We start from the raw sequence: 26,587 nt of genomic DNA, 5'->3' as shown, positions 1-26,587 counted from the left end.
TTTTATCAAATATCCTGTATATCCGGATAAAGGTATGGGCCATAAACTATATAGCTACTTTCACCGGAAGTACGCGCAAATACCAAAAACAGAAATGGAAGGAGACGATGATCTAGAAAGTATTCGTGCACGCCGCATGGCGGAAATGCAGGCCCAGTTTGGGGTTGGTGTATAGTTGTTTTATATATATCATGTCCATTTTAAAAAATTCTATTTCACACTCTAGTTTTCCCGAAATCGGATGTTATATGAACAGTCATAGTGGTCAACACGTGCATGACTGAATGAATCAGCCCTGTCTTCTAGCTTTCATCTTCGCTAGCCAAGGCTTCTGATTACGTTACACTCCACGAGTGTAACGTAATCAGAAGCCTTGGCTAGCGAAGATGTCTAGCTTTCAGCCTTTCTACAATATTTTGTATTCATTAATATAATTGGATAAAAGCCTCTATAGTGTTTGACAAGGAATAAATTCTGTGTAGCTTGTGCAACTGCTGTACTAGCCGCTAAACCTGCCTATATTATTAGGCTTTTTTAATATTTTTTTTTTTGTCTCGCGGTTGCCGGTACCTCTTAAAAATGTGAAATCGTAGGCCAGATTTGGCCTACGCTACGTCAGCGGTATATTTCTAATATATCGTCCATGCAATGCCGGAACAACGTACACATACCTAATTCAGAAGGGGGAACTTTAAGTGAGGACAATCATATTTTATAAAGGACCGAGCAAAGACCAATGGGGATAGCACGATGGAGGTCCAAAATGGGAGCTTTGCTGAAATTTGGATTTAAAATCTGACTCCTCCTTGTATTAATCCTTATTGGGTTACAACCATATATGGATGAAGGGCTACCAAGTTTGTTCAACAAATGACATTTGCCTATTTCAGAAACTTACATATTCAACTAAGGAGTTCCTTGTATTGTTTATATTAATGGTTAACCAATACTTTATACTGTGACTTTGTTATTTTGTGCCTTGAGTCAGATGACCGTTAAGGCCCATGGGCCTCTTGTTAAAATAGTCTGACTTATACATGTGCTTTAAGTTATAACCATTTAATAAATATTATTAAAAAAAATGTTTTATTTTTTCAATTTATAGTCAAATGTTTAAAATTTTATGATACGTTAGTTATAAAATAATCTGTATATTTAAAAAAAAAGTTCCTTATTTCATACCCCTGAATACATTATTCTTATCCAAGAGTTGTCTTTCCTCCACCTATAACAGTCAAGCCAAATAAAATACAGATCTATCTCGCATCGTTTCCTGGGTCAATCTCGTGTCATAATTTATTAATTCATTAGGTTGACCTTTTGGATTGATTCAAATCATTGTCTTTACTATAATGAAGATGGTCAAAATGACTTGCATAATATGCATGCAGTTTTTGATAAATCAATATTATTTTTGGAATCTCAATTCATTTCGCTAGCAAGAATATGACCTCTTACATGATGTTGGCAGACCCTTTATTAAACTGTGAGGGAATTCAAATTAAACAGATTACCTTAATACAAATGTAGTAGATGGAAAAAGGACAATTCAAGGCCTCTCTCACATAACACAAAGTTATAAGTATTGTTTGGAATGTTGGAAACATGATGTCATCAATCTGGTTAGTCTCAGTTATAACTGATCAGCTCTGATGTTTCCAAGAGTAACAAAAGGAAATCTGGGAGCTTGGTGGAGATATGGCCTTGACTCTTCGTTCATTCTTTAACACTAAAGTATCCTTATATGACTTTGGGTAGGCCTATAACTATGTGTATGTTTTCATAGTTAAAGATTTGTTACTTCAAAAAAATGGTAGTACTTTGATGTATGTTAATTTGAATATATTAGAATAAAAACAGCAAAAACAATTGATGGTGATATTGGTTTTATGTGATTTGATCGATAGTGATATTACAAATAAAACAAAAATCCGTGTATGTGGAAAATGCAAATACAAATGCATAGTCCTGGTAACAGTAAACTAATTATAATTAAAAAAAGATGTGTGAAAGTGTATGAAAGATAAATTAAGAAGCTACTTTTGGTTTCATAAAATGTATATCAGTGAATCCTGTCTATAAAGGACACCGATATGACATATCAGAAATGTCTTTTATAGTCGAGTTATACAGAGGTTTATATATATATATATATATATATATACATTATTAAAATTGCACATTAAATCAGGGCATCTAGTTGACTTTTGACTTTTAGCAGATTCAGGAGTCAAATCAAAATTTCCCAGAATTCTGAAGAGTCAAAACATGTGACAAAATAGGCAATTGCTTCCAACTCAAGAGTCAAATTTGATTTTTATCCCCCGCGAAACGCGGTTGCGGGTGATATTGTTTTGGGCTCTGTCAATCTGTCCGAAAAAAAATCGTTCAACGCAGCTCCTTGAAACATTTTGTATACATCAAACAAGTGCCTAGTTGTGCCTTTTGCTATTGTGGACCTTCTATGTTTGGTGTTTTTCTCTTACCATGGAAACTTTGTCAAAAATACCAAATTATTGTTTCTTTTAGTTTCCAGGCCATAACTCTAAAACTGTTCAACGCAGCTCCTTGAAACTTTATGTATACAACAGAAAAGTGCCCTAGTTGTGCCTTTTGTTATTGCGGACCTTCCATTTTTTGAATTTTTAGGTCATCTGACCCAAAGGGTCAGGATGACCTATAGTCATCATGCACCGTCCGTCGCCGTCCGCCGTCCGCCGTGCGTAAACTTTTCATTCAAACAACTTCTTCTCAATAACCGTAAGGCCCAAAGTACTTATATTTGGCCTGTAGCATACTGGGAAGTGAAAAGTGCTAAATATACACCTACTTTCAAGTTCACAGGGTAAAAATAGGCTAAAATCTTTGAACCTTGAACTACCAAAAGGTCCAGGTACTCAATTTGGTCACAGGCTGGGATCTATCAAAGTAGTGAAAATAAAACCTCTACTTTCAAGGACAGGGTCAAATAGGCTTGTTGAACAACATCTTCTAACTAACCAAAAGGTCCAGGGTACTCATATTTGGCCTGCAGCATGCTGGGATGAAGGGCTATCAAAGTTGTGAAAATAAATGACCTTGACCTACTTTGAAGGTCACAGGGGTCAAATAGGCTAAAATCTTTGAACGATTCTTCTAACTAACCAAAAGGTCCAGGGTACTCATATTTGGCCTGCAGCATGCTGGGATGAAGGGCTATCAAAGTTGTGGAAATAAATTACCTTGACCTTCTTTCAAGGTCACAGGGGTCAATTAAGCTGAAATCTTTGAACTACACCTTTTAATTAGCCGAAAGGTCCAGGGTATTCATATTTAGTCAGTAGCATGCTGAAATAAAGGGCTATCAAAGTCGTGGAAATGAATGACCTTGACCTACTTTCAAGGTCATGAGAGTCAAATATTCCAAAATCTTGAATTTTGAACTTCTTCTCAAGTTCTACCAGTGTGATAAAGCTGAAACCTGCATGAAATGATCCTGACATGGTCCCGACCAAGTGTTGTTATATTTTATGTCGATCCAAAATCCAAGATGGCTGCCACAGATGATCCAAGATGGCTGCCACAGATGCCATCTTGAAAACACATTTTGAACTTCTTCTCAAGTTCTACCAGTGCAATTTAACTGAAACTTGAAACATGAAATGCGGCTAATATGATCTTGTCAAAGTATTGTTATATCTCTGGTTGATCCCAGATTGAAGATGGCTACCATGACACCATATCTAATTATTTTCCTATACAGCTATTGCCAAGATAGTCAGATGACCATTAAGGCCCTTGGGCCTATTGTTTCCGTTACCATGGAAACTTAGTCAAAAAACCTAATTACTGTTTCCTTTTGTTTCCGGACTATAACTCCAAAACTGCAAAGCAGCTCCATGAAACTTTCTGAATATATCGGACAACTGCACTATGTAGTTGTGACTTTTGCTATTTCATGTTAGGTGTTTTTTCTGTTACCATGGAAAAAACAATCAAATTAATATTTATTTTTGTTTCCGGGCTATAACTCCAAAACCGTTCAATGCAGCTCCATAAAAATTTCTGTATATATCAGATAATTATTTTTTTAGCCTACCATCATCAGATGGTGTGCTTTTCAAATCGCTCTGCGTCCGTGGTCCGCCGTCCGTCGTCCGTCCATAAACAATGCTTGTTATCACTATTTCTTAAAAACTGCTGCAGGGATTTTTGTTCAAACTTCACATGGAAGGTCCCCTTGGTCCATATTTGAGTCATATAGATTTTGAGGCTGATCGGAAAAACAAGATGGCCGCCAGGCAGCCATCTTTGATTTTGGCAGTTGAAGTTTGTTATCGATATTTCTTGAGAACTATTGAAGGGATTTTGTTCAAACTTCACAGGGAGGTTACCCTTGGTCCCTAGTTGTGCCATACAGATTTTGAGGCTGATCGGAAAAACAAGATGGCCGCCAGGCAGCCATCTTTTATTTTGGCATTTGAAGTTTGTTATCGATATTTCTTAAGAACTACTGAAGGGATTTTGTTCAAACTTCACATGGAGGTTACCCTTGGTCCCTAGTTGTGCCATACAGATTTTGAGGCTGATAGGAAAAACAAGATGGCCGCCAGGCAGCCATCTTTGATATTGGCAGTTGAAGTTTGTTATCGATATTTCTTGAGAACTAAAGAAGGGATTTTGTTCAAACTTCACATGGAGGTTACCCTTGGTCCCTAGTTGTGCCATACAGATTTTGAGGCTGATAGGAAAAACAAGATGGCCGCCAGGCAGCCATCTTTGATTTTGGCAGTTGAAGTTTGTTATCAATATTTCTTGAGAACTACTGAAGGGATTTTGTTCAAACTTCACATGGAGGGTACCTTTGGTCCCTAGTTGTGCCATACAGATTTTGAGGCTGATAGGAAAAACAAGATGGCCGCCAGGCAGCCATCTTTGATTTTGGCAGTTGAAGTTTGTTATCGATATTTCTTGAGAACTACTGAAGGAATTTTGTTCAAACTTCACATGGAGGTTACCCTTGGTCCCTATTTGTGCCATACAGATTTTGAGGCTGATAAGAAAAACAAGATGGCCGCCAGGCGGCCATCTTGGTTTTTTGATAGTTAAGGTTTGATATCCCTATTTCTCAAAAAGTGCTAAAGGGATCTTTCCCATATTTAATATGTAGGTTCTCCTAGGGCCCTTGCATGTTTGGACCAATCGGTGAACAAGATGGCCGCCAGGCCGCCATCTTGGATTTTGATAGTTTGTTATGGCTATTTCTCAGATAGTACTGAAGGGATCTGTCTCAAATTTCATATGTAGGTTCCCCTAGGGACTTAGTTGTGCATATTGCATTTTGGGACCGATATGTCAACAATCATATATTGGATTTTTATATTCAAAGTTTGTTATCGCTAATTCTCAGAAAGTTCTGAAGGGATCTGTCTCAAAATTCATATATAGGTTCCACTAGGGCCCTAGTTGTGCATATTGTGATTTGGGACCGATCGGTCAACAAAATTGCTGCCAGGCAGCCATCTTGGATTTTTATATTCAAAGTTTGTTATCGCTATTTCTCAGAAAGTATTGAATGGATCTTTCTCAAATTTCACATGTAGGTTCCCCTAGGGCCCTAGTTGTGCATATTGTGATTTGGGACCGATTGATCAACAAGATGGCTGCCAAGGAGTCATCTTGGATTTTGATAGTTGAAGTTTGTTACCGCTATTTCTCAAAAGGTACTGAAGCAATCTGTCTCAAATTTTATATGTAGTATGTTTGAAAAAGTTTAAAAAGTAGAGAAAAGATCCATCTTTCCTTTGTCAGATATAGATCATTCTTTGGTGGGCGCTAAGATCCCTCTGGGATCTCTTGTTTGGTTACCTGCTGTTATTTTTTTCAGTTTTACAATACTCGCATACATTTAAAGTTATACTTGAATAATTGTAACTTTGACCATGATGTATTTGGGTTTATATACCACCTGCGGAATGCAGGGGATAATGCCAGCTGGCTTTGCGGCTCCTTGTTGAGCGTCAAAAACATTACGTCAAGGGTCTACTGGATACCCTGTACAATGCACCAAATGGGGTTATAGTCAGGTGTTCTTTATATAGAGGTATCCTTTATAACAGGTTTGAATATATGTATCATATCAAAATACATATCCTTGTTGTCTAAAACTGGAAACTTTCAATCCTTATTCCTGGTTAGTATCAGCTCTGACTGATCAGCTTTGATGTTTCCAAGAGTAACAAAAGGAAATCTGGGAGCTTGGTGGAGATATGGCCTTGACTCTTCGTTCATCTTTTAACACTTTCCTTTGATACTTTTCAAATTGATGAATGTTACTAGGAAACTGATCTTTGTATTTTATTTAATTTGTTTGATTGTCAATAATCAATAATAACTGATCATATTACCAATTCAAAGTTTTACTATAATCAATTAAATATATTTTGTTGACACTTATTGTAATTAAAACAAAATTCTCTATATAATATAATGTGACATACTATGATAGAATTATTACATCACTTTAAACGTCTATGCCTCATTTTTATATAACAATTGATATACAACATGTCATCAGTGCAGGGATATTATAGATATTATATCACAACGCACTGCACAATGGAAATATTCATTTTTACCTATGGTTAGTCTCAGCTCTGACTGATCAGCTCTGATGTTTCCAAGAGTAACAAAAGGAAATCTGGGAGCTTGGTGGAGATATGGCCTTGACTCTTCGTTCATCCTTTAACACTTTTTCCATTACACAAATTGATGTTAACGTTTCACTTGGAGACTGACGTTTGTATTGAATTTGTGTTACACTGATGATCAACTATACATGTATAATCAATTAACAACCATATTATCGATTCAATTGTAAGGTTTCATAGTAATCAATTGATTTTTGACACTTATTGAAAAATAAAGACAATTTCTGTAAAATGTAAAATAGAGTTATTACATCACTTCATATACATGTATATATATATATAGTATACCACTATTTTAATCATTCCCTCAGTGTCTACAATTAGACTGCTAGTTAGTGAAACTTTGTGGCAATATATCCTCATAATAGTATAGATCTATGTAATCTATATCATAACAAAATATATTGCATTAATCAGAGTTATGCCCCTTTGTTATAAAATGATGCGTTGGCTATAAACTATTAGATGGATTTCAATGGGACTTATGGTAGTGATCATTATACAGTATCTAGATGCACCTACTTAATAATATTGGAGTTCTGATGATGACAAACTTATGTCAGGCATCCAATGGCAATTGATAAGAGCTAAAAGCTAACGACCTGACAATGACTTTATTTTCTGTATGTGATTCTATGTTCAGGGTGGAGGGGGTGGAGGAGGTCCCTCCCAGGAGGAACAGATGGAGAAGGCCAGACAGATGGCTGACATGAAACACAGTATCCTCAGTCAGGTCCTCGACCAGCCGGCCCGTGCCAGATGTAAGTATACTTGCAAACTTTTTGAAATTCCCATTGGGGTATTTTCACATGTTTAAACTTTTAACCTCAAGAAAGTCTAATTGGTAACACCCTATGAAGAAATTAAAGGTTGTTTTTTGCATATTTTGACCTGCTCTTTCTGTAAGTATAGTCAGATTTTTTGACGATTTGAATATAAAAGAATTTGGACTTGCTAAAATGGCCTAAACTGGGAGTTCAAAATTGTGAGTCTTTCTTCAAAATAGGGAGAGTTGGCAAGTGTGAGCAAAAGCGGTAGCATTACACGTGGCATTTTTCGCGACGCGTCAGAGATATATAAATATCAATAATTTGCAAAATAATTACAAAAACACATTTTGTTAACAAATTATGATTTAACTTTAATTATTACCATAGGCCTTGCATTGGTGGCTCATTTTGTATTTTTTAAATGTTAATTAAGGCTTACATTAAATTTAGAAGATGAAAAATGCCAATAAATACATTGTATACTTTTATTTCAATGCTATTTATCACATTTTTATTTAACGTAGACCGTCCCTTCTGTGACGTCATACGTTTGTTACGTCGCTATCCGAATCCCGGCAAACGTATTTTATTTCTCCGTACCCACCTCTTACAACTCGCTTCTGAAATCGGCATTCGAGCAAGTATTTCGTCTAGAACCTTTTCGAGTGTTTACTTGAAGTGTATAAATATAAAGGTGTGCCAATCGGTAAAAACTAACAAGGGTAGATGAATAACATAAAACGTTGAAAAGTGCTACAGATTCGCCTATTTTTTAACATTTTCAGACCAAAATTTAAGGGGTTGTAGGAAGCAAATCGGTCATAATTTGAAAAATAACGCGGTGAGGTATACTTTTTATTGGCTTTTCGTATTGCAAATAAGCCAGTCTTCATGGAAATTCTAAAAAATCGATTTTTCCTGAGATCATTTTTTCAGAGAAAAAGAAAATATTACTATTTTTATGCAATTTTTCACTAAAATTGGGTCCGGACTTAATTCTAAAATAACGATATTTCGTTTTATTGTGGAAAACCCAGCTTATTGGATATAGTAATGAATTCTATATCACCTACTGAAGGTATGAACATGTTACAGGTATATTATTTATATGTTAAGGGATGCTACAGGGAGGAAGTATTATTTATTTAAAAATCCTTAAAATCCGGATTATGAAGTCATTTGTACATATCTTTAAGCAACCCTGGAAGAAAAATTAACCCGGTGACATATGATTTTTATTCGGTTTTTGTGATCAGGGTATACCTAAAATCAAAATATCAAAAAATGAACGAAATCCATGAGAGGAAACCAGAAGGGACGGTCTACCTTAATTATATATTTTGTCTATTTGTTATGGGGTTTTTTTCACTTTCTTTTTTTTTTTTTTGTATTACATACTGGACTCATTTTCTTTTGATTTATGCAAGAAAAAATACAAATATTTGTTTCTAAAATTTACACAAATATTCTAGAGAAAGAATCACCCTGAAAAAAAATAATAACTTTTTTTTAGTGATATCCTGAAAAAATATACCAAAATCCGGCTCCTTTATTAGAATCACCCCATTCCAAAATGGCGGCCATTACGATTGCAAAGTTTATGATTTTCAGCAGACTCCGTATGCCTATTTTACATTAAAAACGTGAGTAAATCATTTCAATTATAAGTAGTGTTTGTTTTTGAAATGATGCTTACTAGTTTTAAGCATAGAATTTATTGAAAGGCCAGATGATTGTTTCCTTACGGTAGGCCTACGTAACACACATCACATCGTTACACTCAGACACAAGTGACACCACCAAGCCAAGGTGGAACTAATCCACGGTTTATCAAATTATAGTACGTGTATAAAAGGAAAGATAATATTAACATGTAACCAAGGTTTTTATACACGAACAGTATTTTTTTTTCTGATTGATTCTGGAAATATTTAAATAAATTAATGCATTTTAGTCGAAATACCACAAATATTCAAGATAATGATACTTTACTTTCCGTCACATCGTATTTGAATTTAACAGTTTGGGATATCTATAAAAGGTTAGGTAAACAAACTGAAATTTAAATTATTCGAGCATTTCTGCCCCGACGTAATGATCTGCTAAGTAAGGTGAACTAGCCCCAGGTGCTAAATCTAATCAGCACCAGTGGGTGTTGGTCAGGGAGTGTTCACACCTCCTTTGTTTACTTAATTATGAAGCAAGTCACCCTACTCAGTCTGGTATGCATTTTGAAGCCAACCGACTATGAAAAATTCAGAAATCAGAAGAAAAAAAAATGAAGACGATGTTTTGAAGAAATCGGATATTTGGATATTAAAGCGGTAGGCGGAATATCAGTCTCAAAAGTGGTAGACTTCCGCCAGAATCGGTAGGGTAAACATGTCTGAGTAAGTTTAATAAGGGAAAGTCACTACAGGGAGAACAATAATACTGTACATTGTATTTATACGAGGGATGTCCGAAATTAATGTTACTTGCGCAATATCTCGTGGAAATCGTGCTAAATGGGCTTAAAACTACCTCGTGGCGATAGCCTGATATCTGAAGCGTGGTATAGGTAAATATCTCGCTCACAATTATTGTTTACTTAATTATGAAGCAAGTCACCCTACTCAGTCTGGTATGCATTTTGAAGCCAACCGACTATGAAAAATTCAGAAATCAGAAGGAAAAAAAATGAAGACGATGTTTTGAAGAAATCGGATATTTGGATATTAAAGCGGTAGGCGGAATATCAGTCTCAAAAGTGGTAGACTTCCGCCAGAATCGGTAGGGTAAACATGTCTGAGTAAGTTTAATAAGGGAAAGTCACTACAGGGAGAACAATAATACTGTACATTGTATTTATACGAGGCCGAGGGATGTTCCGAAATTAATGTTACTTGCGCAATATCTCGTGGAAATCGTGCTAAATGGGCTTAAAACTACCTCGTGGCGATAGCCTGATATCTGAAGCGTGGTATAGGTAAATATCTCGCTCACAATTATACTGACCTTGGTGCTGTGTACATTGTTTTGTATATTTAATTAATTTAACCATAATTTAAATATGGTTGGCAAGAGAGTTGAAAACGTAATTGAAATTAGTAGGGCCTATATCAAAGGTAAGTCTCTACTTGGCTTAAAGCCGGTGGATATTCATCGTGAGGTGTGTGATATATATGGGAAGGGTCAAATGTCATATATGACTATTTGTAGGCGGGTTGCTCGATTTTAGTCGGGACACCAGCAGCTTAAAGATGCTGCCCACACAGGTCGCCCTGCAACAACAACAACAAAGCATAACATTGAACTAATTCGGCAAATCCTTGAAAAAGATGCAAGGTACACTGTCCGGCAGTTAGCTAAAATGACAGGCTTGTCTTTAGCACGTATTCATTGCATTTTAAAGAAACATCTTAAGCTGGGCAAGATCAATGCCAGGTGGATACCCCATTTACTAACTGACAACCAAAAGAGGTCCCGGGTTGACAAGGCCAAATCCTTATTGAAGAAATACCCAAAATACAGCAAAAAGGCTTTTGATAATTTGGTCACAGGTGATGAAACATGGGTGTATTTTTTCGAACCCAAAAGAAAATGCTCTAATCGAATCTGGGAAACAAAAACGCCAGGCGCCCTAGCATTGCTAAAAGAATACGCACTGTGAGGAAGGTTTTGTATGTCATATTCTTTGATAACAAGGGTCCAATCATTTAAATCCCTGTTCCAAAAGGCAAAACTGTCACAGCGAAGTATTATAGAGACGTTGTACTTTGAAGGGTCCAATCATTTAAATTCCTGTTCCAAAAGGCAAAACTGTCACAGCGAAGTATTATAGAGACGTTGTACTTTGAAAACTTAAGAAAGTCTACAAATGCCGCCGCCCACAGACAGAGTTTTTGAAGGCAGAAAAGGTCACTGTCCTCCCCCACCCTGCATATTCACCAGACTTGGCCCCCTGTGACTTTTTCTTGTTCCCCAAACTAAAATTTCACCTGTCTGGAACAAAATATAAATCAAGAAATGCCCTTGGCTCTGCCATTTACCAGTATCTTATGAGTATACCAATTCAAGAGTATGAAAACTGTTTCCAAAAGTGGATCGATCGGTTGAAACGATGCATAAATGTAGAGGGGGAGTACTTCGAGGGACAGGGCAAAGTAAAATGATCAGAATTACTTCTATCAAAGAGAAATCACCAAAGAAACAATAATTTTGGAACATCCCTCGTATCTATACTTAAAGTCACTACAGGGAAAACAATAATACTGTACATTGTATTTATATCTATACTTAAAGTCACTACAGGGAAAACAATAATACTGTACATTGTATTTATATTGATCTATTATGGCCTGGTTGAGAGGGCACTATTGCCTCATAGTATTGTCGAGGGGTGGAATAGTGCCCGAGCCTTCGGCTCGTACACTATCCTTTCATGAGACAATACTATGAGGCAATAGTGCCCTCTCAAACAGGCCATAATGGGTTTAGTACATCACCCTCACATGAGACCCGTTTTCACGTCACCGTAACAGAAGCACGTCAAGCGACACTTCGCAACGCTATCTTCATTTCCACACCACGTTGTTACATTAAAAGTACAACATATGAATCATTGCAGAAATCTGTACTTCTATGAAATGGGATTCAGCTTCATGAAGATTAAAAGGAGATTAATATAGAACATGAGTGACCAGTCTTTTATAGAAAAGCAACATTTGCTTCCATTTCCGCACACAACAGCCTGTCCGTTATCTTGACGTCTTGGTCGAAGCGCAACGTTATATGACGTCATGTAATGGTGATGTCACAATACCTTTACATTAAATTTCGCGCCACTTCAGAACTGGGCACTATTGCAAATAGTACCCATGTGTGTAGCCAATTAGACTCCAGCATTCTGTCATGTGATGTACTAACTATACTTAAAGTCACTACAGGGAAAACAGTAATACTGAACATTTTATTTATAATTATATCCTTATTATATATATATGATCAGATCACTAAGGGAAAATATTATTTATTTTCTTTCATATGACTAAGTAATTAAGTGTGACTTCAAAATTAAAAAAAAAAATACTGAAAAGGAATAAGGATTAATAAGGATTATTTCATAGACTAGACAGTTGTTTCTTTGATCGAGATTTGCCTGATTGAATATAAAAGGTGAATATTCAAAGGGAGATAACCTTGTGATACTTCTATGTTTTTATATCTTTGTTACAACTTACTATTGCATTGTTGTTTGACAGTAAATACAATAGCTGTTGCAAAACCTGAAAAGGCAAAAATGGTTGAAAATATGCTGATACAGATGGCTAAATCAGGTCAAATTCAAAACAAGGTAGGTTCTCAATATTCATCAATATATACATGTAACAATTGACAAAAACAATGTTTGTAATTTACCCCCTCCTCTCTGTCTCACTTTATTACTACCAAGGTAACTTACCCCGTCCTCTCTGTCTCACTTTATTACTACCGAGGTAATTTACCCCGTCCTCTCTGTCTCACTTTATTACTACCAAGGTAACTTACCCCGTCCTCTCTGTCTCACTTTATTACTACCGAGGTAATTTACCCCCTCCTCTCTGTCTCACTTTATTACTACCGAGGTAATTTACCCCCTCCTCTCTGTCTCACTTTATTACTACCGAGGTAATTTACCCCCTCCTCTCTGTCTCACTTTATTACCACCAAGGTAATTTACCCCCTCCTCTCTGTCTCACTTTATTCCTACCAAGGTAACTTACCCCCTCCTCTCTCTCTCACTTTATTACTACCGAGGTAATTTACCCCCTCTTTTCTGTCTCACTCTATTACTACCGAGGTAATTTACCCCCTCCTCTCTGTCTCACTTTATTCCTACCGAGGTAATTTACCCCCTCCTCTCTGTCTCACTGTATTACTACCGAGGTAATTTACCCCCTCCTCTCTGTCTCACTTTATTACTACCGAGGTAATTTACCCCCTCCTCTCTGTCTCACTTTATTACTACCGAGGTAATTTACCCCCTCCTCTCTGTCTCACTTTATTACCACCAAGGTAATTTACCCCCTCCTCCCTGTCTCACTTTATTCCTACCAAGGTAACTTACCCCCTCCTCTCTCTCTCACTTTTTTACTACCGAGGTAATTTACCCCCTCTTTTCTGTCTCACTTTTTTACTACCGAGGTAATTTACCCCCTCCTCTCTGTCTCACTTTATTACTACCGAGGTAATTTACCCCATCCTCTCTGTCTCACTTTATTACTACCAAGGTAATTTACCCCCTCCTCTCTGTCTCACTGTATTACTACCGAGGTAATTTACCCCCTCCTCTCTGTCTCACTGTATTACTACCGAGGTAATTTACCCCCTCCTTTCTGTCTCACTTTATTACTACCCAGGTAATTTACCCCCTCCTCTCTGTCTCACTTTATTACTACCCAGGTAATTTACCCCCTCCTCTCTGTCTCACTTTATTACTACCCAGGTAATTTACCCCCTCCTCTCTGTCTCACTTTATTACCACCAAGGTAATTTACCCCCTCCTCTCTGTCTCACTTTATTACTACCGAGGTAATTTACCCCCTCTTTTCTGTCTCACTCTATTACTACCGAGGTAATTTACCCCCTCCTCTCTGTCTCACTTTATTACTACCGAGGTAATTTACCCCCTCCTCTCTGTCTCACTTTATTACTACCGAGGTAATTTACCCCCTCCTCTCTGTCTCACTTTATTACTACCCAGGTAATTTACCCCCTCCTCTCTGTCTCACTCTATTACTACTGAGGTAATTTACCCCCTCCTCTCTGTCTCACTGTATTACTACCGAGGTAATTTACCCCCTCTCTCTGTCTCACTTTATTACTAACAAGGTTATTTACCCCCTCCTCTTTGTCTCACTCTATTACTACCGAGATAATTTACCCCCTCCTCTCTGTCTCACTTTATTACTACCGAGGTAATTTACCCCCTCCTCTCTGTCTCATTTTATTACTACCAAGGTAATTTACCCCCTCCTCTCTGTCTCACTCTATTACTACTGAGGTAATTTACCCCCTCCTCTCTGTCTCACTGTATTACTACCGAGGTAATTTACCCCCTCCTCTCTGTCTCACTTTATTACTAACAAGGTTATTTACCCCCTCCTCTTTGTCTCACTCTATTACTACCGAGATAATTTACCCCCTCCTCTCTGTCTCACTTTATTACTACAATCTATTGAATGTCTTATGGATTAAACATATCGGTAGCTGTATCTAGCTGCTGATTAGCCTACAATCTATTGAATGTCCTACATTATTGTGTCTAGCCTACAATCTATTGAATGTCCTACATTATTGTGTCTAGCCTACAATCTATTGAATGGCCTACATTATTGTGTCTAGCCTACAATCTATTGAATGTCCTACATTATTGTGTCTAGCCTACAATCTATTGAATGTCCTACATTATTGTGTCTAGCCTACAATCTATTGAATGTCCTACATTATTGTGTCTAGCCTACAATCTATTGAATGTCCTACATTATTGTGTCTAGCCTACATTGAATGTCCTACATTATTGTGTCAGATAGGGGAAGACCAACTAAAAGGCCTGTTGGAGAGAGTCAGTGAACAGACCCAGAAAAAGACCACTGTTAAGGTATTATCAGTATTTTACACTTTATAATTTGCTATTATCTAAATCTTAGTGATTTGTATAACATATTCCAACTCCTTTTATTCACACCTGAAATAGAATGTCTCCAAATGATTGTTGTACAGACTGGACATATGATGGCTCCCTCACACTTTGTAGGGATCAGTAAACTTATCTTTGGTACTATACGTAACCCTATATAAGTACTTGTACACATTAGATGATATGTAGGGCAAGAACCTGGGCTTTGTTCCTTTGTATTTTATCCCTTTTTATATTGTTTAACTGACAATTGTTTATAAAGAAAGCAAATTAAAAGGCATATAATAAGAGGTTGTCTTATGTCAGAAACAAATAATCAAAAATTGAAATAAATTATGATTTTAACAGCAAATTTACAATGTCATGATTTGACAGCTGTATTTATAATGTCATGATTTGCCAGCGAATTTTACAATGTCATGATTTGACAGCTAATTTTACAATGTCATGATTTGACAGCTAATTTTATAATGTCATGATTTGACAGCTGTTCTTACAATGTCATGATTTGACAGCTAATTTTACAATGTCATGATTTGACAGCTAATTTTACAATGTCATGATTTGACAGCTAATTTTACAATGTCATGATTTGACAGCTATTTTTATAATGTCATGATTTGACAGCTATTTTTATAATGTCATGATTTGACAGCTATTTTTATAACGTCATGATTTGACAGCTATTTTTATTATATCATGATTTGACAGCTATTTTCATAATGTCATGATTTGACAGCTATTTTTATAATGTCATGATTTGACAGCTATTTTCATAATGTCATGATTTGACAGCTATTTTTAAAATGTCATGATTTGACAGCTAATTTTACAATGTCATGATTTGACAGCTAATTTTACAATGTCATGATTTGACAGCTATTTTCATAATGTCATGATTTGACAGCTATTTTCATAATGTCATGATTTGACAGCTATTTTTAAAATGTCATGATTTGACAGCTAATTTTACAATGTCATGATTTGACAGCTATTTTTATAATGTCATGATTTGACAGCTATTTTCATAATGTCATGATTTGACAGCTGTTCTTACAATGTCATGATTTGACAGCTATTTTCCTAATGTCATGATTTGACAGCTATTTTCATAATGTCATGATTTGACAGCTGTTATTACGATGTCATGATTTGACAGCTATGTTCCTAATGTCATCATTTGACAGCTGTACCTACAATGTCATGATTTGACAACTAATTGTTTAATGTCATGATTTGACAGCTAATTTTACAATGTCATGATTTGACAGCTAATTTTACAATGTCATGATTTGACAGCTAATTTTACAATGTCATGATTTGACAGCTATTTTTATAACGTCATGATTATGTTATAATAATGAGTTTATCACCAGGACCTTTTAGATCTTCTGAACTGAATATTAACCTTACAAATAAACTGTTAATTTGTACAAAACTTCCTTGTTATATCTAAAAAGGAAGTTAATGGTGACTATAATACGTCAAGCCTGAGTTCTTCCTGATATATAATACCTATGTGAATTAATTACTGCCTTACCTGAAGCTATATGTTACTTAGGGAAATTAAGATGGCCATGAATCTCCTCCAATGGTGCAGATTATCTAGCCCTTTTAAATGAATAGAAAAAATTAGTGCTATCTTAAATTGTATTACCTTTAATCTTTCAACTGTTAACATCAAAGAAATTCAACTATCTGTAAGAAAAAATTGTTGAGGTAAAAAAAAAAACATTGAGTCAATATAATACTGTAATCTTGAGTTATATATTGGCAGAAATGCAATTATCACTATAAGTTATGCAAAACAAAAGGTAATTTCAAAAAGTACCATCAATTTTGTATATAAAGACAACTTAAGGGACATTGTGGTCTTTATATATAGCCAGGTGGTCTTTATATACAGGTCAGAATGTGTTAGACTCTAGGAGTCTTATTTAACAGGTGGTCTTTATACACAGGTCAGAATGTTTTAGACTCTAGGTGTCTTATTTAACAGATGGTCTTTATACACAGGTCAGAATGTGTTAGACTCTAGGAGTCTTATTTAACAGGTGGTCTTTATACACAGGTCAGAATGTGTTAGACTCTAGGAGTCTTATTTAACAGGTGGTCTTTATACACAGGTCAGAATGTGTTAGACTCTAGGAGTCTTATTTAACAGGTGGTCTTTATACACAGGTCAGAATGTGTTAGACTCTAGGAGTCTTACTTAACAGATGGTCTTTATACACAGGTCAGAATGTGTTAGACTCTAGGAGTCTTATTTAACAGGTGGTCTTTATACACAGGTCAGAATGTGTTAGACTCTAGGAGTCTTATTTAACAGGTGGTCTTTATACACAGGTCAGAATGTGTTAGACTCTAGGAGTCTTATTTAACAGGTGGTCTTTATACACAGGTCAGAATGTGTAAGACTCTAGGAGTATTATTAGCCCACCATCATCAGATGGTGGGCTATTCAAATCGCCTTTCGTCTGTGGTCCGTTGTCTGTCCGTCCTTCCGTCCGTCCATCCGTTAACAATTCTTGTTACCGCTATTTCTCAGAAAGTGCTAAAGGGATCTTTTTATAATTTCATATAGTTGTGCATATTGCATTTTGGGACCGATCGGTGAACAAGATGGCCGACAGGCGACCATCTTGGATTTTGATAGTTAAAGTTTGTTACCGCTATTTCTCAAAAAGTACTGAAGGGATCTTTCTCAAATTTCATATATAGGTTCCCCTAGGACCCTAGTTGTGCATATTGCATTTTGGGACCGATTGGTGAACAAGATGGCCGACAGGCGGCCATCTTGGATTTTGATAGTTTAAGATTGTTACCGCTATTTCTTAAAAAAGTGCTGAAGGGATCTTTTTCAAATTTCATATACAGGTTCCCCTAGGACCCTAGTTGTGCATATTGCATTTTGGGACCGATCGGTGAACAAGATGGCCGACAGGCAGCCATCTTGGATTTTGATAGTTAAATAATGTGTTAGACTCTAGGAGTCTTATTTAACAGATGGTCTTTATACACAGTTCAGAATGTGTTAGACTCTAGGAGTCTTATTTAACAGACGGTCTTTATACACAGGTCAGAATGTGTTAGACTCTAGGAGTCTTATTTAACAGGTGGTCTTTATCCACAGGTCAGAATGTGTTAGACTCTAGGAGTCTTATTTAACAGATGGTCTTTATACACAGGTCATAATGTGTTAGACTCTAGGAGTCTTATTTAACAGGTGGTCTTTATACACAGGTCAGAATGTGTTAGACTCTAGGAGTCTTATTTAACAGATGGTCTTTATACACAGGTCAGAATGTGTTAGACTCTAGGAGTCTTATTTAACAGATGGTCTTTATACACAGGTCAGAATGTGTTAGACTCTAGGAGTCTTATTTAACAGATGGTCTTTATACACAGGTCAGAATGTGTTAGACTCTAGGAGTCTTATTTAACAGGTGGTCTTTATACACAGGTCATAATGTGTTAGACTCTAGGAGTCTTATTTAACAGGTGGTCTTTATACACAGGTCAGAATGTGTTAGACTCTAGGAGTCTTATTTAACAGGTGGTCTTTATACACAGGTCAGAATGTGTTAGACTCTAGGAGTCTTATTTAACAGATGGTCTTTATACACAGGTCAGAATGTGTTAGACTCTAGGAGTCTTATTTAACAGGTGGTCTTTATACACAGGTCAGAATGTGTTAGACTCTAGGAGTCTTATTTAACAGATGGTCTTTATACACAGGTCAGAATGTGTTAGACTCTAGGAGTCTTATTTAACAGCGTGGGTCTTTAACACAGGTCAGAATGTGTTAGACTCTAGGAGTCTTATTTAACAGATGGTCTTTATACACAGGTCAGAATGTGTTAGACTCTAGGAGTCTTATTTAACAGGTGGTCTTTATATAAAGGTAGTTGCTGTTACAGGTTTTAATGAAATGTTATGTAATACATGTACATATTTACATTGGTGCCGTGTATTAAGATCAAAATATCTTAACATTATCAGTGTTGATAAATCTTACCTGTAATACCTGGATAAATGGGATATATACAAAGATATTATCTTACCTCTAATACCTGGATAAATGGGATACATACAAAGATAGAATCTTACCTGTAATACCTAGATAAATGGGATACATACAAAGATAGAATCTTACCTGTAATACCTAGATAAATGATATACATACAAAGATAGAATCTTACCTGTAATACCTGGATAAATGGGATGCATACAAAGATAGAATCTCACCTGTAATACCTAGATAAATGATATACTTACAAAGATAGAATCTTACCTGTAATACCTGGATAAATGAGATACATACAAAGATAGAATCTTACCTGTAATACCTAGATAAATGAGATACATACAAAGATATAATCTTACCTGTAATACCTAGATAAATGATATACCTACAAAGATAGAATCTTACCTGTAATACCTAGATAAATGGGATACATACAAAGATATAATCTTACCTGTAATACCTAGATAAATGAGATACATATAAAGCTAGAATCTTACCTGTAATACCTGGATAAACGGGATATCTACAAAGATAGAATCTTAACTGTAATACCTAGATAAATGAGATACATACAAAGATAGAATCTTACCTGTAATACCTAGATAAATGAGATACATAAAGCTAGAATCTTACCTGTAATACCTGGATAAACGGGATATCTACAAAGATATAATCTTACCTGTAATACCTGGATAAATGGGATACATATAAAGCTAGAATCTTACCTGTAATACCTGGATAAACGGGATATCTACAAAGATAGAATCTTACCTGTAATACCTGGATAAACGGGATATCTACAAAGATAAAATCTTACCTGTAATACCTGGATAAATGGGATATATACAAAGATATAATCTTACCTCTAATACCTGGATAAATGGGATACATACAAAGATAAAATCTTACCTGTAATACCTGGATAAATGGGATACATACAAAGATAGAATCTTACCTGTAATACCTGGATAAACGGGATATCTACAAAGATAAAATCTTACCTGTAATACCTGGATAAATGGGATATATACAAAGATATAATCTTACCTCTAATACCTGGATAAATGGGATACATACAAAGATAAAATCTTACCTGTAATACCTGGATAAATGGGATACATACAAAGATAAAATCTTACCTGTAATACCTAGATAAATGGGATACATACAAAGATAGAATCTTACCTGTAATACCTTGATAAATGGGATACCTACAAAGATAGAATCTTACCTGTAATACCTAGATAAATGATATACATACAAAGATAGAATCTTACCTGTAATACCTGGATAAATGGGATACATACAAAGATAGAATCTTACCTGTAATACCTAGATAAATGGGATACATACAAAGATAGAATCTTACCTGTAATACCTAGATAAATGGGATACATACAAAGATAGAATCTTACCTGTAATACCTTGATAAATGGGATACATACAAAGATAGAATCTTACCTGTAATACCTAGATAAATGAGATACATACAAAGATATAATCTTACCTGTAATACCTAGATAAATGATATACCTACAAAGATAGAATCTTACCTGTAATACCTAGATAAATGGGATACATACAAAGATAGAATCTTACCTGTAATACCTAGATAAATGAGATACATACAAAGATAGAATCTTACCTGTAATACCTAGATAAATGAGATACATACAAAGATAGAATCTTACCTGTAATACCTGGATAAATGGGATACATACAAAGATAGAATCTTACCTGTAATACCTAGATAAATGAGATACATACAAAGATAGAATCTTACCTGTAATACCTAGATAAATGAGATACATAAAGCTAGAATCTTACCTGTAATACCTGGATAAACGGGATATCTATAAAGATAGAATCTTAACTGTAATACCTGGATAAATGGGATACATATAAAGCTAGAATCTTACCTGTAATACCTGGATAAACGGGATATCTACAAAGATAAAATCTTACCTGTAATACCTGGATAAATGGGATATATACAAAGATATAATCTTACCTCTAATACCTGGATAAATGGGATACATACAAAGATAAAATCTTACCTGTAATACCTGCATAAATGGGATACATACAAAGATAGAATCTTACCTGTAATACCTAGATAAATGGGATACATTGTACCTACAAAGATAGAATCTTACCTGTTATACCTTGATAAATGAGATACATACAAAGATAGAATCTTACCTGTAATACCTAGATAAATGAGATACATACAAAGATAGAATCTTACCTGTAATACCTAGATAAATGAGATACATGCAAAGATAGAATCTTACCTGTAATACCTGGATATAGATAAATGGGATACCTACAAAGATAGAATCTTACCTGTAATACCTAGATAAATGATATACATACAAAGATAGAATCTTACCTGTAATACCTGGATAAATGAGATACATACAAAGATAGAATCTTACCTGTAATACCTAGATAAATGAGATACATACAAAGATAGAATCTTACCTGTAATACCTAGATAAATGAGATACATACAAAGATATAATCTTACCTGTAATACCTGGATAAATGGGATACATACAAAGATAGAATCTTACCTGTAATACCTAGATAAATGGGATACCTACAAAGATAGAATCTTACCTGTAATACCTAGATAAATGGGATACATACACAGATAGAATCTTACCTGTAATACCTGGATAAATGGGAAACATAGACCTGAACCTCTAAGGAGGGGCTCATTTTGTTCCATTATTATCATAATATTAATCTTCATAGAGGTCCATTTTTTTTATTTTTTTATTTTCCCATATTTTTGATTGTATGTACATTAATTCTTTAAAAAGTTAAACTGTTCACCTTAAAACCTTAAAAGCTAGAATATCAATTTTATTTCAGTTTAAGAGAAGAGTGCTGGATGACTCTGATGAAGATTGAAACCGTGGGAAAAGGCAAGCAGGAAGAATTATGTTAATTCATCTGGTACATATCATATACTTGTATGTACAGGCTGTTGATCAAGAACTGGATTGAGTTTCAGAATAAGGATATATTCTGAATGTTTTGCTCTACTGTAACAAGGAAGTGATGACATAGAAAACATTGACCTGGTCCAGTAAACATGGTTATTCATGCGTGGCTATGAGAGATAATATTCCAAGCTTTATGTTGGTAACTGATATTTAAACCTATAATATATTTAAAATGATCTTTCCCAGAGTGTTGAATGCATGATAAGCTTGAATAAAGTTTCATGTACACATGTGCTCAGCCACAAATGTATGTACATATGTGCTCAGCCACAAATGTACGTTTCTGTATTATATTTTATTTATCAAAGTCTAATTGGCATTATTCAGTATAATGAAATGGATGTTTTGAGTGCTTGAGTCCTTATATTATAGATTCCTATCTTTAGCCCACCATCATCAGATGGTGGGATATTCAAATCGCCTTTCAACCATAGTCATTGGTCTAACTCTGCTTAACTAAAAGAGGGGTCCTTCTCAAAGTTTGTATGTTGGTTTCCCGTGGTGCCTAGTTTTGCCTAATGCAATTTGGAACTGAATAGATAACAAATTGAACGGCAGCTGCCATCATGGATTTTGACTGTAGAAATTTGTTACCACTATTTATCAGAATGTACTTATTAATAAGTTATCTGGTTCCCTTTGGATTTATCTTATAAGAATATTGTGGACTAGTACCTATTTCTGATGTTGATAATTAAGGCGATTTGTCAATTTGTAGCATATTTTCCCTGTGTGTATGAAATAATCCAGAAAATGAGGGAAAGAAGGGAAATGCAGAGAAAAGATCCTTCTTTCCTTGACTGATATGTATCACTTGAATGGTTGGTGCCAAGATTCCTCTGAGATTTCAAAATCAAGTTCATGACATTACATTTAGTAGTTACATGTAATATATTTTAATTAATAAGATGATGGGTTGTTTTTTTTATTAAATGATACATGAATTAAATTCACATATGTTACATACTTGTAAGAAGTGAGTGTTTTGTTACATGCAGCTGAAACCATTAAGGAAGAGACACATAAGTATGTGTGTTAGAATCTGACACTTGTAGGATGACTTAACGAAAATACATCTAACCCAAGGACGTTTATCTCATCAATGATGTACACATTCAGCAGTGGAAGGTTTGACTTAACGAATCTCATCAATGATGTACACATTCAGCAGTGGAAGGTTTGACTTAACGAATCTCATCAATGATGTACACATTCAGCAGTGGAAGGTTTGACTTAACGAATCTCATCAATGATGTACACATTCAGCAGTGGAAGGTTTGACTTAACGAAAATACATCTAACCCAAGGACGTTTATCTCATCAATGATGTACACATTCAGCAGTGGAAGGTTTGACTTAACGAAAATACATCTAAGCCAAGGACGTTTATCTCATCAATGATGTACACATTCAGCAGTGGAAGGTTTGACTTAACGAAAATACATCTAAGCCAAGGACGTTTATCTCATCAATGATGTACACATTCAGTAGTGGAAGGTTTGACTTAACGAAAATACATCTAAGCCAAGGACGTTTATCTCATCAATGATGTACACATTCAGCAGTGGAAGGTTTGACTTAACGAAAATACATCTAAGCCAAGGACGTTTATCTCATCAATGATGTACACATTCAGTAGTGGAAGGTTTGACTTAACGAAAATACATCTAAGCCAAGGACGTTTATCTCATCAATGATGTACACATTCAGTAGTGGAAGGTTTCAGCTTATAGATAATGGAAAATGTCCAACTCTGTATAAATAGCACTACCATCATCTGTGTGTATTACTTAGTAACAAAATAGTACAAAATTAAATGTCATGATTGTGTTGGGCTACAGAGTAATAGCATACATGTTATTGAATGTGTGTATGTTACAGAAGTAATGATGGAGGAGATCGTGCTATTTAAAGTCATTTGTATTTATGATTTAATGTTAGTGAAACAAAATTTGGTGGTTCTCTTATTAGCTCACCTGGTCTGAAGGACCGAGGTGAGCTTATGGGATACCGCAGCTTCCGGCGTCCGGCGTCCGTCAACAATCGACTTCTTCTCCATAACAGCTGGTCGGATTTCAACAAAATTTGACTGGTAGCATCCTTATGGGCTACTATCTGAAAATTGTACAAATGATAGGGCTGATCCCCCGGGGGCCTGAGGGGCGGGGCCAAAAGGGGTCAATTTGGCTATTTCCATATAAACGACTTCTTCTCTGAAACCAAGCATGGGATAGCACCCATAATGCAATGGTAGCATCCTTATAGGGTGGGGATTCAAAATTGTACAAATGGTGGGGCTGACCTCCCTGGGGGGCCTGAGGGGCGGGGTCAAAAGAGGTCAATTTGGCTATTTCCATATAAACGACTTCTCTGAAACCAAGCATGGGATAGCACCCATAATGCAATGGTAGCATCATTATAGGGTGGGGATTCAAAATTGTACAAATGATGGGGCTGACCTGGGGGCCTGAGGGGCGGGGTCAAAAGGGGCCAATTTGGCTATTTCCATATAAACGACTTCTTCTCTGAAACTAAGCATGGTATAGCACCCATAATGCAATGGTAGCATCCTTATATGGTGGGGATTCCAAATTGTGCAAATGATAGGGCTGACCCCCCGGGGGGCTTGAGAGGCAGGGTCAAAAGGGGTCAATTTGGCTTTTTCCATATAAATGACTTCTTCTCTGCAACTAACCGTGGTATATCACCCATAATGCAATGGAAGCAATCTTATAGGGTGGGGATTCCAAATTGTGCAAATGATAGGGCTGACCCCTGAGGGGCGGGGTCAAAAGTGGTCAATTTCCGTATAAATGACTCAAATGGGGCTGACCCCCTGGGGGCCTGAGGGGCGGGGTCAAAAGGGGTCAATTTGGCTATTTCCATATAAATGACTTCTTCTCTGCAACTAAGCGTGGTATAGCACCCATAATGCAATGGAAGCATCCTTATAGGGTGAGGATTCCAAATTATGCAAACGATGGGGCTGACCCCCCAGGGGGCCTGAGGGGCGGGGTCAAAAGGGGTCTACTTGGCTATTTCCATATAAACGACTTCTTCTCTGAAACTAAGCATGTTATAGCACCCATAATGCAATGGTAGCATCCTTATAGTGTGGGGGATTCAAAATTGTGCAAATGATAGGGCTAACCCCCTGGGGGCCTGAGGGGCGGGGTCAAAAGGGGTCAATTTGGCTATTACCATATAAATGACTTCTTCTCTGAAACTAAGCATGGTATAGCACCCATAATAAAATGGTAGCATCCTTATAGGGTGGGGATTCCAAATTGTGCAAATGATAGGGCTGACCCCTGGGGGCCTGAGGGGCGGGGTCAAAAGTGGTAAATTTCCATATTAATGACTCAAATGATGGGGCTGACCCCCTGGGGGCCTGAAGGGTGGGGTCAAAAGGGGTTAATTTAGCTTTTTTCATATAAACAACTTCTTCTCTGCAACTAAGAATGGAAGAGCACTTATAATGCAATGTTAGCATCCTTATAGGGTTGGGATTTGAAATTGTACAAATGATAGGGCTGACCCCCGGGGCCTTAGACGGCAATAGATGCAAGGTCAAAAAGGTCAATTAGGCTACTACTTTCATATAAATTACTTTGTCTCTGAACCTTTGTATTTGATAGCATATTTGTATGGTATCAATAGCATCATTGTATGGTTGTGATTCAAAATTAAACTTTGGGAGTCAATTTTGCTTATTTTTCTAATTGTCAGAGTCTTGTGATAATTACAAACAAAAAACAGTAAACAGTCAGTCTCAGCTAATGACCTGTAAAGGTTATAGTCTTATGACGTGTAAAGGTTATAGTTTAATGACCTGTAAAGGTTAAAGTCTAATGACCAGTTAAAGTTATAGTGTAATAACGTATAAAGGTATAGTCTAATGACCTATAAAGGTTATAGTCTTTTGACCTGTAAAGGTTATAGTCTTTTGACCTGTAAAGGTTATAGTCTAATGACCTGTAAAGGTTATAGTCTAATGACCTGTAAAGGTTATAGTCTAATGACCTGTAAAGGTTATAGTCTAATGACCTGTAAAGGTTATAGTCTAATGACCTGTAAAGGTTATAGTCTGATGACCTGTAAAGGTTATAGTCTAATGACCTGTAAAGGTTATAGTCTAATGACCTGTAAAGGTTATAGTCTATTGACTTGTAAAGGTTATAGTCTAATGACCTGTAAAGGTTATAGTCTTATGACCTGTAAAGGTTATAGTCTAATGACCTGTGAAGGTTATAGTCTAATGACCTGTAAGGTTATAGTCTGATGACCTGTAAAGGTTATAATGACCTGTAGAGGTTATAGTCTAATGACCTGTAGAGGTTATAGTCTTATGACCTGTAAAGGTTATAGTCTTATGACCTGTAAAGGTTATAGTCTTATGACCTGTAAAGGTTATAGTCTAATGACCT

General features: G+C 36.0%; 1 protein-coding gene across 4 annotated transcripts; it reads left to right on the top strand.

Moving 5' to 3' along the window:
- Positions 1-37: 37 nt before the first annotated feature.
- Positions 38-25,864, top strand: LOC138316286 (programmed cell death protein 5-like). Of its 4 annotated transcripts, none has more exons than XR_011207623.1 (6): positions 38-163; positions 7,333-7,450; positions 12,703-12,794; positions 15,009-15,080; positions 22,027-23,337; positions 23,510-25,864. XR_011207623.1 is itself a non-coding variant. In XM_069257919.1 (5 exons), the coding sequence occupies exons 1-5, from the start codon at positions 95-97 to the stop codon at positions 22,063-22,065; spliced, it is 390 nt and encodes a 129-aa protein (XP_069114020.1). In that variant the 5' UTR covers positions 38-94; the 3' UTR covers positions 22,066-25,864. The 4 variants fall into 4 exon arrangements, 1 of the variants encoding a protein (XP_069114020.1); XR_011207621.1 differs by having other exon boundaries at positions 23,436-25,864; XR_011207622.1 differs by having other exon boundaries at positions 22,027-23,386.
- Positions 25,865-26,587: the final 723 nt, after the last annotated feature.

The sequence above is a fragment of the Argopecten irradians genome, chromosome 2 (genome assembly GCF_041381155.1).
Source record: "Argopecten irradians isolate NY chromosome 2, Ai_NY, whole genome shotgun sequence".
Lineage (NCBI taxonomy): Eukaryota > Metazoa > Mollusca > Bivalvia > Pectinida > Pectinidae > Argopecten > Argopecten irradians.
This window is presented reverse-complemented; position numbering and strand designations above follow the sequence as displayed.